The sequence below is a fragment of the Micropterus dolomieu genome, linkage group LG07 (assembly GCF_021292245.1).
Source record: "Micropterus dolomieu isolate WLL.071019.BEF.003 ecotype Adirondacks linkage group LG07, ASM2129224v1, whole genome shotgun sequence".
Taxonomy (NCBI): Eukaryota; Metazoa; Chordata; class Actinopteri; order Centrarchiformes; family Centrarchidae; genus Micropterus; species Micropterus dolomieu.
Genome location: NC_060156.1, coordinates 6157538 through 6177693, shown reverse-complemented (window position 1 = coordinate 6177693; position 20156 = coordinate 6157538). Strand labels below are relative to the sequence as shown.

At 40.5% G+C, this 20156-nt stretch overlaps 1 protein-coding gene across 3 annotated transcripts in view; it reads left to right on the top strand.

The window, feature by feature from the left end:
• Positions 1-20156, top strand: part of myo1b (myosin IB) — an 87326-nt gene that overhangs the window by 10994 nt on the left and 56176 nt on the right. For all 3 annotated transcript variants that reach the window (XM_046055082.1, XM_046055083.1, XM_046055084.1), the window contains exons 3-4: positions 3436-3551; positions 19540-19634. In XM_046055082.1, the coding sequence (XP_045911038.1) occupies positions 3436-3551; positions 19540-19634 (211 nt within the window). The remainder of the gene's footprint in view (positions 1-3435; positions 3552-19539; positions 19635-20156) is intronic.

Sequence of the window (20156 nt, the reverse complement as noted above, 5' to 3'; positions counted from 1 at the left end):
GATTACAGCTGTGCTCTGGTTACTGTTGGCTCCAAGGGCTCAGGGCCCAAGGGATGATGTCACCTCATATAGCAGTGATTGCCTTAGTGGTGCGCTAGATATTTTGTCAAGATGCAGCCCACATCCTGCTGAGGAATGGGAATGGTGTTTTCACATTTCAGATGCCCTCAATTTTCTGTCCTAAACTATAAGCTCAGAGCTTTTTATTTCCTGTGTGGCGCTGACCTAAATGTTGTGGAACTAGTTAAAAATGCACAGTTGCGCTTTTTAAAATGTATTTATGTTTTACAGGCCTCAAAGTTTTCACTGTACTGGTGGAAATCCTAATATTTCTGACTTACATTTTTAGTTCGGCACTGACTGTCTGAGATGAAAGTTAAAATGGCCTCTTCATGGAAAGGTAAATCCACATAGTCTATAATGGCAGCTTTTTTAGTGGCATAAGCTGCACCTCAAGATTGATGACCAGGACATGCGCTGTAGCCTATACTTATCCAATAAATCTGTGGTGCATGTGAATGTGTTTTTCCCTCATGTGGCATCATTCCTTACAAATGGCCCCAACCCCCACCCCAAACTATCATATGACAGCTCACAGCAGAAGAAACATGGCTTTGTTTTCCAGAGGGACAGCGGATTATGTATCCAATAACTGTGGAAAATCAAAGGGACTGAAAATCACCCTGTTAACTGTTGCCCTGCTTCTTACTGTGAGTTGCATGATTAGGTGTAATGCCCTCCTTTCCTTCACACCAAAATTGTAGCAGGATGATCAGTCTCCAATCTTTATCCCAAATGAATTCTTAGTACTTCGAAGTGTATCTAGCATCTACATAAGTCATTTTAAAGGCTTTTCGTGACGGATGAAAAGATCAGGGTACCTACATATGTTTTGTGCATAGTCTTCAACCCCACCGCTTTTAATTAACCATAACCCTAGACCCTTAACGCCTTTTCACACCTGCCATTTTTTTTAAATGAACTGAATTCATATGTATGCTGTCTTGCATGCAGATTTGCTGAAGTGAACGCTTTTTAACATTGCGTTATATAAAGCTTAGTGGCAAAGAAAAATGAATTCATTTATGTAGCTGTTGGGCATGTGATGTATCATCCACGCAGCTATAATTTTAGTGACTTACCAGATGGATTTTTATAACAAGCAGAACAGCAGGTGTGGAAATGCAGAAGGAAGAAAACATACAGCACAAGATTACAACTACATGAAAAATATGAATTGGGTCTACGTAACATTATTGATCTCCGCTGATAGACATGCTGCTCTTTGAGTTTTGACTAAAATCCTGTCCAACCTTTTGTACTGTGGAAAAGGTCAAAAGATTGTAGAAGAAGAGAGCTGCATGACACTTTCAGTGGGCAGACAGCAGGAATCAAGAAGAAATAGAAATACAGACTGGATTTTGGCCCCATCAGTGCACCGGAGCACACAGTTATATTTGGAAGTTTAATTTTTTTCCAATCTGAAACTAATTGCTTCGTATTTGATACGAGAGTTTAATATGCATGAAAGTAACCTTTTGTCTTGTTTGTAGACGATACATTTGTTTTGGATGTGGTGTGAAAAGGTGTAGAAGTAATGAGCCTTTTTGACACCAGTATTATGACTTGATCTGTATGAAGATTCTTCATGAAGTCCCCTGCATGTTATGTGTTTGTTTTTTTTATGATCAGCAGAGGCTGAAAAATATAACGTTTTTTTGACACGTGTTTTCTGCTTTTGGTCAAGAAAAGCCCTCATTAACATGTGATGCTTTGTTTACATTGCACACACTCTTTCCCTATTGTACCCGTCCTCTGCACTTGAAAAGGCCTCATTTTGCCTCTCGTGGGCTATTGAACGGGAGGCTGTAGGAGGTTGTGGTGTTGCCACAGGCAAGGCCATGCTCCACTCTTGTCAGAGTGGGTTATGCAACAGCCATTACCATGGAAAGCAAAGAAAATGTTTCAGGTTGATGTTTCAAAGTGCTATCTGGGCTCTGTTTTGAGCGTAGGAGGATGAAGATGATGGCTGGTTGCATTCGCTTTCAGAAATATCTGACAAGTGTTATCTGTTGAACTGGACCTGTGTGGATGTTACATAAAGGTGTTCTTTTATATGAAACCAGAGAAATGGTGCTTTTTAGGTTTGTCGATGTGATTAAACAACCACCACTGAAGTGTCAGATCTTGCAAGTTAATTAGATATTATGTAATTGACTAATGTTACAATGTTTTTGATGGGGAAACACTTAACCTAAATGGATTATTTCAGCAATTTGTTTTTAATTTTATTTTATCTTGAGTTTTAGGTTTTTGTTTACACCAGTTGCTAAACTCTAGGCCTGACGCTAATATACTTAAAGAGATGGTATTATGGTTTTTGGCTTTTTCCCTGTCCTTTATTGAGCTATATATCTTTTTTTGTGCATGTAACAGGTTTGCAAAGTGGGAAAAAGCCCAATGTCCACCCCAAATAGAGTTCCCAACTCCCACAGAAACAATGCTCTGAACTGCCTGAAAACAGCTAGTTTGTAGTCCGGCCTTTACTTCCCTTTCTTGTGACGTCACAAGTAAATACATGTCATAATGCTCGCCGAACGACTAGTCCGACACGCCCTCAAAAACACCGGTGGAAAAACGGTGAGCTGCAGCACACCTCTCCTCTCCCTTCCAAACACTAGCTACTCTCAAAGCAGTCAGTGGACATAAAGTTGTTACTGTGATGTAGAGACAGAGATCCGTTTAAAACTTTATGGATGAAAGATTCTTTTGTTGCGGATTAATAACTCGCTACTCTTGCTCCAGTCATATTGCCAAGCTGGTCGGCAACATTTAGCCTACAGCTGAATCGAAGCTGTTTACCGTCTTTTCGCTGACCTGCTCTTCTCTGCTTCTGATTGGCTAGTAGTCCTTAACTAGGAACTGCGCATGTGCAACTCCCAAAAAGATCATTTAGAGACGAGATGTATCACTCCATAGCTAAAACAGAGCCTTCAACACAGGGTGAAAAGAGGAGCTGCAGCAATGTGCAGTATGACGACAAATATGGTGTTTTTTGGAAATTAAACCATGTAAGCCTGCTCTGGTACAACCCCTAAATAGGATTTGGAACCTGAAAATGAGCATAATACCACCTCATAAAAGTACATAAACAGCCTGGCAACAGCTTGACCTCGTTGCAGTCTGTGTTTACTGCCTGCCACCCCAAATTTCCTTGTTTTTACGTGTCTTTCGCTTCAGGCATTGCATGCCTCGACAAAGTATTAGGAATACGCAGCTGGGAAAAGCTGACGGGCAAAATTACTCCCACCTATGCTTAACAATTAACAACCAAATGGACAGAGGAGAGGAAAAGTTGAAACCAGTGCTCTTGTTAGAAACTGACAAAATGCAATGTGGATTCACACTGTTTCCTTTTTCTTCTCTCCCCCCTAGACATATATTGGCAGCGTGGTGATCTCCATGAACCCCTACAGGTCCTTGCCCATCTACACGCCAGACAAAGTGGAGGAGTATCGCAATAGGAACTTCTATGAACTTAGTCCACACATGTGAGTCCACCTCCCTGGTCCTCTCCAAAACCATATTGTGTTTATGTGAATTGTCTGTCCTGCTAAAGGCTCAGGGGGAACTAGAGTTTGACAGTGAGGTTTTCAATTAGGTTGGCACTTCATAAGAGGGTTGTTGAAGGCTTTGTTAGTCAGAATTTTTTTTTTGAGTGGAAACTGTCATCTGTCTGTTGAAGATACAGTGTATTGCAAACTCTGTAAGGATTATCAATTTGAAGCCAGTGACATGTGGGGAGGGGGGGGTGATCAGAGGGACACTAGCTCTTGTATGGAGAGTCAGTCTGTCACTTCTGCTGGCCATTCAGCACTGTGGCATGCCATCTGTCCATTGGCAACATTAAGTCAACATTGCTGTGAGGCTGCCAAGATAAAACAAAGCCCAGTACTCGTCAATTAGCCTGCTGTGTCTCTAGGCTGCAGCAAAACCCCTCAGACAGACTGAAAGAGCGAGAGTGCCCCTGTCCCAGAACAGACCTGCTCCCTGCAGACAAAGCAAGTCCCTCGGCTTTACTTTACTGCCAGCTACACAGAATTGACATAACAGTTTCAGGCTGTTTTGACCTGTTTTCTTTCTCTCTTTGTTTTCCAGTGCCTGTATCTACCCTCTTTTCTTCTTTTGTTCTTTCTTCATCTACTGGTAGGGACTACTGGTGTGTACAAGAAGGGGTTTCTCATAGTCAACTACTCAGTGCCTTGTTTTAAAATGCATCAAGTTTTTTTGGAGGTGTCTTGATTTACCTGTCGCCCACAACAGATTCCCCATTCAAAATAAAAGTTCTGTGCTTGCTATGTTCTTTTGTTTGCTTCAAGCTGGGACAGAGAACTGACCAGGCACGTGTGCTGGCTTTGCTGGTAAACAACACAGCTCATTGCACAGACCAGCTTGCTGATAAATGCCTTAAACGAGAACTGGAAGTCGATGGAGGAAGAAAACCGTTTTGTTTTTTTGTTTTTTTTTCTGTAAAATCCTTTTGTTAAAAACTTGCTGGACTGTCTTTTGAACCAATATTGTGGAAACACTGATGCCAAAATTCCCCCATGTGTTCCCAACCAATTATTCACTTCTGATAGTTTGGATGTTTTTCTATGGATTATCATTTTGGACCCAGAGAGTTTATTGGCCTCATAAATAAATAAAAGTAGGCAAGAACCAAACATTTAGATTACAAGAAAGATCATTTAATGATGGTTAATATTGGAGCATTTCAAAAAAATAAAATGTTTCTGTTTGGCAGTGGTCAAACATGTTCAAAAATGGTCTTTCATTACCACAAGATAATTTGGATAGTTACCGTAGGCTAAAGGCTAAAATGCCAACCATTTGTCAAAGTCTTTGCAAGATCATTTTCATACCATACTGAGGTGAACTGAAACTACCTTTTAAAAAGGTGGGGATGTAAACTAGGAAATCACTGTATGAGCTAAACATGCAAAAACACTGGTATAGTCCTTTAAAGCTAACGTTCAGCTCTTGAGTCAGAAATGACAGATGTAATGCTTGTTGCCTGCTGCTCCTGGGACATTTTCTTTTATTTGCACAATATTCAATGACTTCTCTTGTGTTGTTCTGAGCTGTTACAACTGATCTGGCTGAAACATCAAAAACCAAGACAATGTCTAGGCCATCAGACAGGTTGAAGGAGCCACGCTAAACCAGAAATGTGTCTTCCATCACATGCTTTGTGAAGCTGCAATAGAATACACACCCAGAAAATGTTGTGTAGAAATAATTGTTAAAAAAATAAAACCCCTAGAAATAAGCCTACTTTCCTCTCTGTTCTACTTCTGCATAGTGATGGATGACTTAGTTAGAAATAAGCAAAAACGAATTATTTCAATTGACTGACGTGTACATCCTCTAAACATGTTAAAATCATCTTACCATTACTCTTTAAAGAACATTTAGCCCTGTTTAATAGCTCCTGTACAAGACCTAAAATGCAAATGGAGATTGTTTCATCATGCTCCGTAAATTGATCTTAATCCTCCAGTTAGGCCGTCTGGACCAAGCTTTGTGGCTTTGCATTGATCATCGTGTGAAACCCTCAGTCCTGTCAAATGCATCCACAATTATTGTCAATTTTAGGCAAACAAAATTGCTCTGTTATTGCAGTTCATGTTACCTCTATGCTAAGTTAAATACACACACAGCTCTCATAAGACATTATTGAAGATAATTGGAAGGCACACAACAAAGCTAGAGTCTACCTGCTTCCACAGTTTGTGAAAAATTAAGCTAATGTTGCCTCTGTATTAAGCACACAGAGCGGACGTTAATGTTGATATATTTTATATATATTCTCAACTAACTTCATATTCCTTGAACATTTGTTTTCCCATTTTGTGGACTTATCATCCAAAGTATATACAAAGAATATGAGCACATACAAAATTTGGACTTGCCTTGAATACATTAAAGTACATAATCCTAGAAGTATCTGGATAGTTGTGGTTTGGAAACTCATTTGAATGTTGTAATTTCAATATATTTGACTTGACTGGAATTCAAATCAGAGCAGCGAGCATGCATTACTACAGGTGATTTGAATGCATGATTTGTCATGCTTTAGGTACAACACAAATCTTTTTTTTACCAAAAACTATGCATGAATATCTGGGATACTGAGATGACAAAAATCTAACCGGTGAACTAATTTTTGCTAAAACTTAGTTCACCGGTTAGATTTTTGTGTGTGCAAAAAGATTTGATATGAGATAAATGTTAGTTTTAGCCTTATTGCTAAGCCTATGTCTGAGAGAAAATTAATTTAACTACTGAAGGACCAAGAAGGCATTACCACATAGACTATCCCTTGAAAGAAAACGCATAGGAATTTAGTGTCCAGTCAATATTTTAAAACCAAAAGTGACTTCCAATTCCTCATGATGTTTCCAAACCAGAAAACGTTTCTGTTTTTGATGACCCTGTTCTTTTGCGTGGCTGAGCTACAGCTGGTTGAGGGGCATTATTACTGCTGTGGTATTACCACATCAGTGTTGGGCTTTAATTAAGGAAACAACAGGGGGTCCTTGGAATCTTCCTCTTGTCTTTCATTAGACACTTCAACGGTATAAAGTCAGCAGCTCAGAACAGGTTGCTTCAGTCAAGGGTGTTTGGATATGCCATAGTCCCTAAAGATGTTGTTGGCCCTTGTCTATAAATCCCTTTTGACTTGGGCAACTCTATGCATCAACACTGACCAAAAGACTAGTCATTTTTTTTTTCTGATGTAGGGCTAAGCAATAAGGCTAATCTGTATCATCATAAGTTCAAATTTTTTTTTACAATTAATGATAATTAAAAGGTTTGACAGTATTTGATCTATGGTCACCTTCCTGAACTAATAGCATTGTGTGATCAGCTGAAAGAATATGTAAGTATGATGTATATAAGCATTGTATTGGCGGTTATCATGTTGTATGCTGTTTCATGGAAGTTGGCTAAACTTTCTTGCAAAAATTTGTCACCTGAATGTTTGCTAAGATAATAATCTCCCAGCCCAATGTAACGATCTTCAAAGCTTTGGAGACACTTTTGCTGAACATATTGAAGAGTAAAAAGAAAGTCATGTCATTAGATTAGTATTGGTGAATGGGGGCTACTGACTTCATTAAATTTCTCACCTTACTGTTACTGCAGGGATATTTTACAGAGCAAATAACAAGCAACAGATAACTGCTCAACCCTTAAACCCCATTTAAAACCAGCGCATACCCACACTCAGAGTGTAAATAACACTAACGTGTCGATCAGCAGCACCCACTTGGGAGATCAATTTTATGTAACCTCGTCATGGACAACACCATGTCAGAATGTCACAAATCTGTTTTCAGTGACTTTCTGACAGTACACAGTCAGTCCCACTGTAAAGAGCCATGTACAGTGACAAAATGTCAGCTGATAATGTCAAACACGTGCTGTCCCAAAAAAAAAAAAAAAGAGAGAGAAATCACTGGTCCTCTGTTCTCGGAACACACGGCACACTCTGTGTATGTTCTTTCATTGTCTAACTTGGTGTTGTGGGAATTGTGTAAGCATCCTGGTTGGTCTGTTTGGATGAGATGAAAGATTAATGTAGCTTACAGTTATTGATTAAAGCCAGGAAAAGGTGCCCGAGCAGGATTAGTTTTGTAAAACGTGTTGCTTTTGGCTCACCCTGTGTGTCTTTGTATCTCCAACGAAGTCTGAAATACCATGTGTATGTGCGGCGCTGCTTTTGTGTCTTTTGAGTACTATTAGGCGCGTGTGTGTGTGTGTGTGTGTGTGTTTATGCATTCATCTGTTTCACACCTGCTCCTGTACTCCCCAGACATATTGGGGGGGGGTGTACATCAGCAAGTGGGAGAACTGTAGCTGGCCCCTTGCTCTAAAGTTGTCACTAGACCAATTGACGGTTAAGTTCCATCAAGAGACCAGTATACCGCGTAGGGGTTATATTCAGACAGCAGATTTATGCAATTAATCTGAAAAAAATAAAACAACAAATCATAGACATGCATCTACTGGTCACACAACCATGACAGGAAGCTTGTTATAATGTACACCACAATAATCTAATATCTGGGGATTGTCAGGAAATTGTACCATTTAAGTACAAAAATATTGTGATATTGAAAATTTTAAGACATGTCATTGGCTTTCTTTGGTTTCCTTTTCCAATGTTTATTCATAGTTCCAGAGAAATGCATCATTTCCTCTGCTGGACAATTTAGCAAAATGCTCTCTGCCCAGATGAGGCACCTCATAATTAACTGGCAGGTGTTTTGCTCCCCTCTACACAAAGTCGAAGCATTAGACATGAACTAATTAGTGGTCTTTCACCATGCACAGCAGCATTACAGATGGCCTGGAGGCATCTTTTGTATGTCCCTTGCCATCCAGGCCAGACACAGATTGAGTGTGTGTGTGTGTGGACGGGCTGCCAGCCTCATGTCTCTAGGGTAGGATCGTATTTCCTCGATGTTTAATGAGGTATTGAGACCCCCAATGCTCTCAGCGCTCAATACGCAGTGCATTGGCTACAGCAGGTCATCACGACTGCCTAATGGAGCAAAGAGTGCAAGGCGTATGTCAAGGTTTTCAGCTGTCATGCACATGGTTATGACAGCTTGACTGTGAAATTTGCTTTGTTATACAGTGTTGACATCCAGGAATATTATCTCCCCTGTGAGTGGTTTATTAATTCTCCTTCCTTAAGATGTGTGCGTCCTTGCAATGCCTCATCATAGCATGTCTTATGATGATAGCCAGGTCACGTGCCCTTTTTAGTCAGTTTGTCAAAGATATTTCCTTTGATGTTGTACAACTACAGTATTACTACACTGTACATATACATTTGTCATAGTTCTAGAATGTCACAAGTATGACACAAGATATTCCTTGATTGGCCCAACCATAATAAAACACAAAATAAAGACACTCCTGTGTGTGTGTGTGTGTGTGTGTCTCGCTCTCGCTCTCTTGGCTAAGAACATGAAGCATTGATTTGCATTAAATCATTAATTGTAGTATATAGCAAAATTTCCAAGTGCAAAAACTGCCATTTATGATCAAACGGTAGTGCTTAGCATTTGACACTCTAGCGTGTTTGTCAAACCGGCATCACTACAGGCTATCTTTCAATCTGATGCCTAATATGTTAGAGTAAATTGATGCTATATTGTGCAACACTCCCCAACTACCCATTTGCATTAATTTCAAATCTGTCAATCAATAGACATAAGACTGGGTGTGGTTTTACATGCAGGATGTTGGGTTATGATAAAATAACCATGGTAACTTATTGCTGTGTCCGTGGGATGGACTTTGGAGCTTTTTACTGCATCATGTCATCACACTTGTGTTTACCTTTCCAGGTGTACTGTCAGTTGGAACAACTGATCAAAAGGCAATAAGTAAAAGTTTTATATGTCCATGTAGGATGTATTTGGGTATTTCCCAAATACATTTGTCCCTTTGGTTTCTATTGGTTTAAAACTTTAAAAAGTCTGCCTTGAAATGCTGTTTAGATTAATGAGTTCTTCGTGTTGAAATCGGCTGTGTGAATGCATGCTGTGTTGTTTTGCAGCAGACTGTCAGCTAACATCTAAAACTGTAGAAAACTGATTGCACAGCAAGCCCTTAATAAGCCATATGGATGTTCGTTATAAGAGTCTTGTTTGATGTCCTTATGTCTTAATGTCAAAGGATGGAAAGGCACATCTTTTGTAAAGTAGTACACATTTATTATTTTTTTTATCCATTGCAGCTGCAGTTGTTTGATAATAAGCTTATGCCACATGTACGCTGTACAATGTTTTCAAGGAGGCGTAAGTTGCAGCACAGAACCTGTATGTAGGTAGATTAAGTGGGCACTTGAAATGGCATTTTGACTCAGGTGGGTAGAGTGAGTCCTCTCCAGAATGTGTGTTGGCGTAATGGTGAGCTTGGTGAACTTAGAGAGAGGTGTGTGTGTGTGTGTGTGTGTGTGTTCCTTTTTCCACCTACGTCTTCAAGCCGAGAATAAAATGCAAATGTATTAAAATGGAAAATGCTTCCATTATAATCAATTGATGCATTTATTCATACAGGCAGCACTCACACCTCCTTGGTTAGGTAGATACACACACTAGTATACACACACTCCAGGTCTCTTTCTCCCCCCTAGCTTATAGATCTTTAAAATGTGCTTATTCTGACATTGGAGGGAATAGACCAACCTACAGTTCCCTCCAAAAGTATTGGAACGGTAAGGCAAATTCCTTTGTTTTTGTTGTTCACTGAAGACATTTGGGTTTAAGATCAAAAGATTAGTATGAGACAAGAGTTAAACAACTTAGGACATATCACCATTTGTATTAGACCACAGCATTCTTAGGTGAGCAAAAGTAATGGAACAAATAATCTTAAATAACATTTAATATTTGGTGGCATAACCCTTGCTTGCAATAACTGACTCAAGCCTGCGACCCACTGACATCACCAAACTGTTGCATTCTTCATTTGTGAAGCTATTCCAGGCTTTTACCGCAGCTTCTTTCAGTTGTTTGTTTCGGGGTGTTTCTCCCTTCAGTCTCCTCTTAAGGAGGTGAAATGCATTCTCTATTGGGTTAAGGTCAGGTGATTGACTTGGTCAGTCTAAAACCTTGCACTTTTTCCCCTGATGAAGTCCTTTTGTTTTGTTGGCAGCGTGCTCCAGATCATAAGCAGTTCCTCCACACTTTGGCCTTTCCATCACTTTAGTAGAGATTAATCTTGGTCTCATCAGTCCATAAGATTGTGTTTCAGAACTTTTGCTGCTCATCTCTGTACTTCTTTGCAAATTTCAATCTGGCCTTCCAATTCTTCCTGCTGATGGGTGGTTTGCATCTTGTGGTGTGGCCTCTTTTCTTCCAACAGTGGATTGTGATACCTTCACCCCTGCACTGTGGAGGTTGTTGGTGATGTCACTTATAGATGTTTTGGGGGTTATCTTCACAGCTGTCACGATATTTCTGTCATCAACTACTGTTGTTTTCCTTGGTCGACGTCTGTTGCTCAGACACCAGTAGTTTTTCTCTGGTTGATTTTCCTTCTTTTCTCAGCTTGAACCACGGATGAAAACTTAGACTAGTCATGCAGAGCTATTTAATGTTTGGACAATCAACCTAAAAGGCAACACCTGGGCAACAAGAAACATCTGTCAGTCACATGTTCCAATAGTTTTGTACATTTGAAAAATGGGTGGGTTCAAACAAAGGATGATATATCCTGAGTTGTTTAACACATCTAGATGTGAATACCAGGAAATCAAAGCTGAAATTCTGAACTCTTGTCTCAAAATCATCGTTTGATCTTAAACCCAAATGTCTTCAGTGAACAACAAAAACAAAGGAATTTGCCTTACCGTTCCAATACTTTTGGAGGGGACTGTAATTCTTCCAGTATACTGGTAATAGCTGACCTTTACTACATACAGTAACCACAATGTTCAAGTTTGGCCTGGGACTTTTGCTGCATGTCATCCCATCTCTCTCCACATCTCCTCATACTGTGTGAACCAGGTTCTGTTTGGTAGCGCGTAGTATCTGAGATTGCTAAGCCTAGTGACAATCATTAATAGAGAGAGCTTATGAATTCATGTTTTTTTCAGAAACTATGCATCTACCTGCAGATAGTTTAACACAGTGCTGATAAAATATTGTCTGCGCTGTCTTTTTAAGATTGAATTTTTATAGATTTTCTTTTGTCTGTTGATTTCCAAAAACCATTGTAAACTCTTTCTATTCATAGTCAGAACAATGGGTATTGAGCTTTTTATCTGTGTACACGGCTTGCGTAACAATATGTGAGAGGCATACCAAAATGAAGGTACATAGGTAAGACTCGTGTTAGCTGGGTAGAAGATTGTTCCACTTTGGAATCTTTCTCTCTCTCTTTGACAATAATATATTTTGGCCATTATCAAGAGGCATGGACATCCACTGATGGTGGTGCTAGGCAACTAATACCTGCAGAAGAAAACAAAGTTTTATTGTTTTATATTTTATGTTGGGACACATTTTCGGGGTTTAACTGTGACCAAATCCCCTTATTTAGGGTTCAAATGTACCTTAATTTACTTTTTAAGATGCATATGCACATTTTTACATTTAGTACTGAAGTTGAAGCGGTGCCATGTTGAAACTGATGGAGAGGACTGCAGCTCCTGCTGTTGTACTGTTGAAGTGCTGCTTTCACTGTCTGGCTGGTGTACAGTCATGGCAGGGCAGCATGTGATTTGTCACATGAAATCAAACCAGCTGTCAAACAGATTTGGAAGTGATTTGCGTGGATTGAGGATTCAGTTGGCTTTTGAAAATTGTCTAAGACTTCCCAAAGTGCCCAACTAAGGGCCCTAAGGGGTCAGGCTGGCATTACATAGAGTGCTAATGCTAATAGAAATCTAATCTGCCAGACATCGTAGCAGTATTATTTAAAAAAAAAACAAAAAAATGCAAATCAGCTTGATTACCAGCTTACAAATCAACCCACTGTTAATGAACCAGAGCCATTTCTCTCTTCTGTTTCATTGTAAACTATTTTGGCTCTGGGAAAAAAAAAACCCTTGATGGCTTTATTCCCTTCCACCAAACCTCTTGTTCTGTGGCAGAGGAGGAGAAGGTGTCGCCCACCACTGTGGTGCTGATGTGGTACACATTACACTGTTGGTCAGACCCACAATGGCTCTGTCTTCTTTAAAGACATCTTGTACTAAATTAGGCATAACAGTTTATTTCTATGCAGCCTTTGTGTTATGAGATCATTCCAGTGTATCTACAATTGAGTTAAACAGAATGAAAACGATCGACAATCTATTGCTGAAGTCTGCAGTGCTACAGTCAGCATTGTGAAAGACATCAAAACATCATCTTTTAGTGTCAGTCCTAAGAATGAAAGCGCAAAGTCTTCCTTCTAGACTCCTTTTTGTACAAATACTGAGCATTCTAAGAGGAAAATGTCATACAAGTCTAGTACCTTTACTAGTTTAACCGAATGTCAGTTGTCCTCTCAGCAGAACTATACATCAGTGTCAAGGTGTGTTTTGCGTTGCAAGGTCTCTCTGTGAGCCTGCAGTGGCCAGAAAAGGTGCTACAGTGGAAGGCTGAGACTTAGAGAGCAGGATGAAGAGAGGAAGTCCTCAAACCTGATGGAGCTGGTGCTTTTTGGGCTATAAAAAGACTTCTAGTCCTCCGTTTCTACCATCCTGACTGGCTGTACACATGTGGCTATGTATTTTTTTCCCCTTAAGCGTGTTTCTCTATCTTCTAGCCAAAGGCACAGGGCCTCATTTATCATTATATAAAATCTTATGACTCGAACCATCCGGTCAAACTCTTTTAGCCCCTTCACCACCTTTTTATAATTGGGGTCACTTGAATATTCTGTTTGTTATTTAAATATGCTGCATGCTGATTCCCATAAACCTACTGGAAGAGGCTCAGAAGAGTCTTTGTTTGGGTATTACTTTGAGGATGTTTTGCCACCTTACTCAGCATGCTTATTTCCTGCTTTTCCAAGGATCAGACAAACAACTTGAGCCTGTGTTTTCCCCTGCTGTGGAACACTAAATTGCTGTGCAGTAAAGTAAATGAATGCCCTGGACCCCCTCGAAGTTTGATGTACGGGTAGGAGAGTATCAATGAGTAATTTAGCAGAGGTCTCAGGCAACCTCTGGTGAGTGTTGAATAAATTAGAGATCTGTGGCAGCAGTACTTCTCTCTAGGCTTTTAATTTAGAGAATTAGAGGTATTCTTTATTGCACCTTGTAAGTTGCACATTGAGGGTGCTCTTTTAAATCTAAGACTGTTATTATGATCTTCTGTCAGATGTTTTCTAGATTTTTGCCCCATTTGCTGATCTTCTTACTACCACCTATTTTACAGCAGCACATTGTCATAACCAATACACAGAGGGGCCGCATCTGTCAGAACCCAGTTCTTTTGTCTGTTTGCATGTATCTGCTCGTGTGTATCCGCTCACTGCCCACCCCCACCAGCGTTCGACAACAAACTCCATATGTATGTCAGTGGACTGGACTGTTGTAGGAAGGTGGGTGGTTGGCAGTGTGTTTCTTGCCCCAGCCACCCACTCTTCCACCTGGTTATAATGCATCAGGAAAGAGACGCTTCCTTGGCTGTTCCTTCAGAGCAAGGCGGATTTCCTTTGGTCTCCTGGAAGAGCCAGATCACACTGAGATCACAGGCTACTGTACTGCCCCCCCTGCCCCCGTGCATACAAACACATAATGTAAACTAAGCTGGATTTAGCATCAAAGTTCTGAACAGAGCTGATCCATTTTAAGGCTGGAAAATGAACAGAGTTGTATGTAAATGTGCTGCATGTCATTAAGGCATGGCTAGAGATTATTATTGTTTGCAATAGTCCTGTCATCTCCTAGTGGCTGGGTGGGCTGCGCTCCAGCCCATTCAGTACATTACAGCTTCATTAGCGCCTACAAATCACAACTTTGAGGGCAGATTCAGCACTTTAAAGTACTCCACCCTTTTAAGATTCAGGTCACACAGTGCAGGCCCATCATCTCTGCATGTGCCCCAGTTACCAGAGGTTGGTAGTAAAAAGAACTGACTAGACTATTTTCTACTGCTTACCTCATGCCAGTGTGGCTTTGTGTCCACCGCTGCCACGTGCAAGTCAAAATTACAGCCTGCAGGCAGATGTGAAGGGGAGGTGCCAAGCAGCACTTACGGTCCAAGGCCTTATCCCAGCCCTAACCCCCACACACACCCAGCTCCACACACACTGATCAGGGAGGCCTTCCTCTGCCTTTGATGGTGACCTTTGATGGTGCTTCATCATCATTTCGACTTCCACGTTTGTGAAGTGGTAAATTCAATTGCTGTTCATACCGCTTTCATGGTCTTAATGATAGCACAATGTTAGAGCCAAAGGGATGTACATTATATCTGATTCTGCTTTTGTAACTGGGAATAAAAATACACATTAGGTTCTTGTGAGAAGTCCGTTGTAGATTGAGTACAGTATATCATCTGCACACGCACATTGGGTGTGGCCCCTCGCTTCTGCTGACCTCTATTCATATTGTGATTATGTGAAGCCTATTCATATTCTCATTAGGGGTGTGTGTGTGTGTGTGTGTGTGTGTGTGTGTGTGTGTGTGTGTGTGTGGCAAAATACCTCCCACTCCTATTTTACACCCCTCACCTTCCCCTGACAACCCCCCCCACTGGCCTCCTCTGGGGGCGAGATAATTGTGTGATGGTTTGCTCATTGTCAGGATCACGTCAGGCAACAGTGGTGTTTTCACAAAGCAGACATCTGCTGTGCTGTGCTGCCCTTTTCAACAGTGACGTAATGTCCTGTGGCAAGTCCTAAACCATACAAACATGGTGTACAGGAGACTGTAGGGGTTAAGCAGTGATCAGAGATTGTGGGGGTGGGGATCTCTGAGTGAGAGGCTTGTGCTTTGATGGACAGAAGTGTTACATTTTTGGTGCCCTCAGATGCTTCAAATCTTTTTAAAGATCCCCTGTAAAAATATATTTTTCTCATAATAGTACATTCAGTGTTTCTCAACAGAACAAATTATATGTATCCTTGAGGCTCAATGAGCATGTTGAATGCAGTTGTTTCCTTATAAACATTTACAAAGCAGATTGATTATTTTTTCTATACTTTGAAACCATGTTAATGTTGGTTAGCTGTCTTCATCCTTGCATTTTGCTGGGGCATCACTTAGTTTCTTGGCTAATGTCAATCAGTGGAATAGTGGGAAACCAAGCGACATTGTATGATTTGCATGCAATACAAATATGCATTACTGCCCTCTTCAGTCTTCTGGGATATATTTAGCTCCACTTGTGTGCTCATCTGGATACACCACAGATCTCTTAAGAGAGAGGCAAGTCCCACCACTCGGCAGCTATCTTGGTGATATCTAAATAATAGGGATGCACCGAAATGAAAAATCATGGCCGAAACCAAATATAATGAAAAAACTTGCCAAATGCCGAACAAGTACATTCACATTTATTTTTTTTATTTTGTCAGTTTTTTTTTAACCATTGCATAAATGAAATGGTCAAAATGTGCTTTTTACTCAGTGTTTCCTACAAGATTTGCAGAGAATATGGGGGGTGGGCCGAGGCCCGAGAGGATCCACTAAAGTAAATTACATGTGTCCATTTTACTTTTAATGGACACATGTACTATGTTTTATACTTTCTGTGAATAAAACCGGACGTTGTCACATGTGTATCCTTGCACTAATTTCATCAAGTCCGACCCAATTTGATAAATGTTGTATGTGGTTCTCATATCGCGCAACATGAAGACTTCACAGCCTCCCTTCAGGTGGATTCTCATACTGCAACACTTGTCTTTGTAAAGAGAGGAAATGACAGGATAAAGTTGCTAACCTACCTGTCAGCTTGTACTGGTCTGTTTCATTGGATTTAACATAAAGGCTTGAATACGTGTGCACTTCAACTTTAGGTGCGGCTAGCTTTATTGCCTTCTCATAAACGAGTGACAAACAGTCAATGGGGGTCAGACCGTTTTTTGCCTTTTCAGTCAGCCACAGATGGAGTGGATGTGTTCGGAGACAATTCCGCAGAACAGTGTCTGCAAACTGCGATTTTTGCGTCTTTCTCAGACACTTTAAAATGCTTCCACACTGCCGAAATGTCAACGTAATTGTTCAGTAAAATTTCTTCGGTCTTTTGACGTAGTAGGCCGAACACGGAAAGTGCTTTTTTTGCTATTTTTGGCCGATTCATTTCAGTTGCCAAACATTTGGTGCAGCCCTACTAAATAAATGAGGAGAGAACCATAATGCAACTAACAACATTCCCTTAGTCCCAAAAAGCATTTCCTTTTATAGGCTTCCGTTATAAAACATCTGAACTTGTCAACAGTTTTACAATCATTACTGTTCCTCCTATGAATTTAACCATGAAGGTTTTATGCTTGCAAAACTATGTCTGACATTATTGCAGTGTAAAAGTCCATCGGCTCAGCGAGGGGGGGAGAGAGAGAGAAATGGAATAAATGGGAACCATCTTCGTCCAGTTCTTACAGTCCAGTTGCATCCTTATGTCATCCTAGTAGAGCTCAAGATAATAAAGACAAAAAACCAGGGACCCGCCCATAAAAACAGTGCACCTCTAGTGTTCAAAACCCCCACAGGGTACCTTTTTTTTTTTTTTAAAAAACCAAACAAACAAAAAACAATTATAATTTCAGTATTGGCTAACTACACCAGCTTGACTCAAAGGAACTTTTACTTTTCCTGATTTAATTTATTTTTTGCTGGTGATGGGCCCACAATGTGGGCGGACGAGGGAGAGGGCTGGTTGCGGGGCTACATAGGCTCTGGTCCAAAACGATGTGTGATGGTGCAGAACCTTAAGCTCTTAGCCAGCCTGAGCTTTAACTTTGTATTGTGGCCTGGAATGCATTCATCTGGCTGTCCATCTCAGGCCCCCTCTCCGTCATGGCTTCTTACTAGCAATCAGCTACTTTTCAAATTGGAGGTCAGTGTTAGTTCAGGGTGTGATTATATGCTCCAAATTGTGCTCCTCACCGCACTGACTCCACTAATACATTCATTGCTGTATCCCAAATTAGATTTAGACATTAGCTTCTTTTTCCATGTCTTAGTGTATATGTGAAAGTTAGAGTGGATAATAAACAAATTGCATGAATGATGCCACATAGCCGTTCAGCGCACAGACTCGCATGCTGTCTGAACAGCTCTCTTTCGAAATCACTTGGAGCCCTGTCTAACCGGTTTTTTCACCCTGCTGGTTGGTGCCACGCTACATTTTGATGTGCAGTGTGCTTGAATCTGACAGCAAATGTAACCACAGCAACCATGTTCGGAGTTCGATATCCCAATTTCAGACCCAGGTACAGAGCCCAGTGGTACTGCTGTTTTGAAAAGCCCTTTCAGCATCTGTGAATGTCACATTCCTTTTTGCATTCATGTCTAGAACTCTTAGTGCATATAAGTACTTGATTAATATTATTACGCAGACCTGGGAGACCTGGAGTGCCCCCACCCTCCAGGAAAGGACCTAATTAGACACTGGGGAGAGACTATTTTGATGCATTCCTCCAAAATTACCTCAAGCTAAATATACCCTGTAATGTGAAATATAATACTTTAAAGATGTTGATCTTAGCTATATATTTTAAAAGCTGGGAGATTAAGCCTGTGATGGTTTTGAAGCTAGCAGCTTTAAGTTACATGAAAACTATATCCACCTGTAGAGGTGGTAGAGTTTGGTCCACCAGTACAGACGGACTCAAAGGGACTCTACTTAAACCTAGCAGAGCTCATCATGGAGGTCTTAAATGATGGTCTTCCGCCTAATCCGCCCACTTTCTCAACAGCAAAGACATTTTGAGGTTGTCATAAGGCACAATCACAGCTATTACCAGATGTGGCTTTGGAAAAAATTCCTGAATAATGAATGCCAAAGTACGAAGGGGACGGGAGACAGAAGGAGTAAGGAAAGCTAATGTAGAGTCCCGTGCCCCGCTGGAGGAGAAAGTTAGAACATGGTTCTTGCAGCACTGTAAGTGACTGTTTGCTTGCCAAATGTAAGCTGTAAAAAAAAAAAATGAAAATAAAATGTTGCTGCAGTCTCACCCATCAGTGTTCCTTATTGGGGAGGATCATATTGAATTACATACCACTGTGCGACACAAGATGTCAAATGTTGTCATTGTGATATGGCCATCACACCATCCACACCCTTCTCTCAAACCATCATAAAGGCTTGGTGCATAAAGAGAACAAATAATATATTGTTCTGGAATTCAAAGGGGATGAAACTGCAAAAATCAGTCCCACTTTGCCCATTGTATTACTGTCCTGGAATGTATGACAATAGGCCTCGTTTTATAATAGGCACTCCTCTTTTATCATTCAGTAATCCACCATGTTGTTTTAAATTCTCAGTGACTGATTGCGTTATTCAGACACCTGCCAGGGTATGATTAAAGCAGATTCATCTCTAATTGTGTATTTTTATAGCAACAGAATTTATTATGTGGCAGTCAAAACAATCAGTTTAAAAATGAGGGGCGGGAAAAAGGCCTTGTAAGCATGTAACTGTTTGTTTGAGTGCAATGTTAGTGCAGTGGTTTAGGAAAAGGAGTAGGAAACGGTCAGTATTCTAACTATCCAAGCCAAATCCCAAATGTGAACCAGCCAGTGTAGCTAAATAAAGTTTAATGTGCCTGTCCTACAGATGCGACCCAATTTCCAATAAAGCCACATGATACTGATTGTAGTGGATGCCATACAGCATGGCACAGTAGCATACCATTTCTCTGAACTCTAAATTTTTTTTAACCCTACTATCTTTGTATCACCCCCCAAAATACCCTGGAAAATACTTAGAAAGAAATTGAATATTGTGTAAACTAAAGGTGTATAACTCTAATGTGAAAGCTGATGACTTTGTGCTTTTTGTTTTCCAGCTACGCTTTGGCAGATGAGGCTTACCGTTCACTGAGGGACCAGGACAAGGACCAGTGCATCCTCATCACAGGCGAGAGTGGGGCTGGGAAAACCGGTAGGTAGCCAAATGCTAACTCCTTTTCAATTTAACGTCTGCTCATTCCATGGGAAATTTAGACTCAGGCAGCGTACACTCCAGTCTAGCATCACCCCGCTTTTTTATATATATATATAAAACGCACACATTCATATCTGGGATCTGCCTGGCAGAAACGCATAGCTTAAGGCTACTAATATCAGCAATGCATCTGTTCCCAGCATGAACATGAAAAGTTCTTCATTTATCAGAAGCCAAGGAGGGGAAAAAAACACTTAAATGAGCAGAGTAAACAAGGCACCCAGCAGTCAGCCAACACATCCGTGGAGGGTTACAAATGTGCCATCAGGCGTTCATGTCTGTTTAGCTTTTCTTGTTTGGAGGGCTGGACAAAACTCTGTTGAAAGTGTAGTCAAAACATATTTCTAAAGGCCGCTTTAAGATGAGGGTTGTTATCTATAAAGCCACAGTGCAGATTTAGATCAGATCTACCTTCTTTTTTTTTTTTTTTTTTTTTTTTTTTTTTTTTTTTTTTTTTTT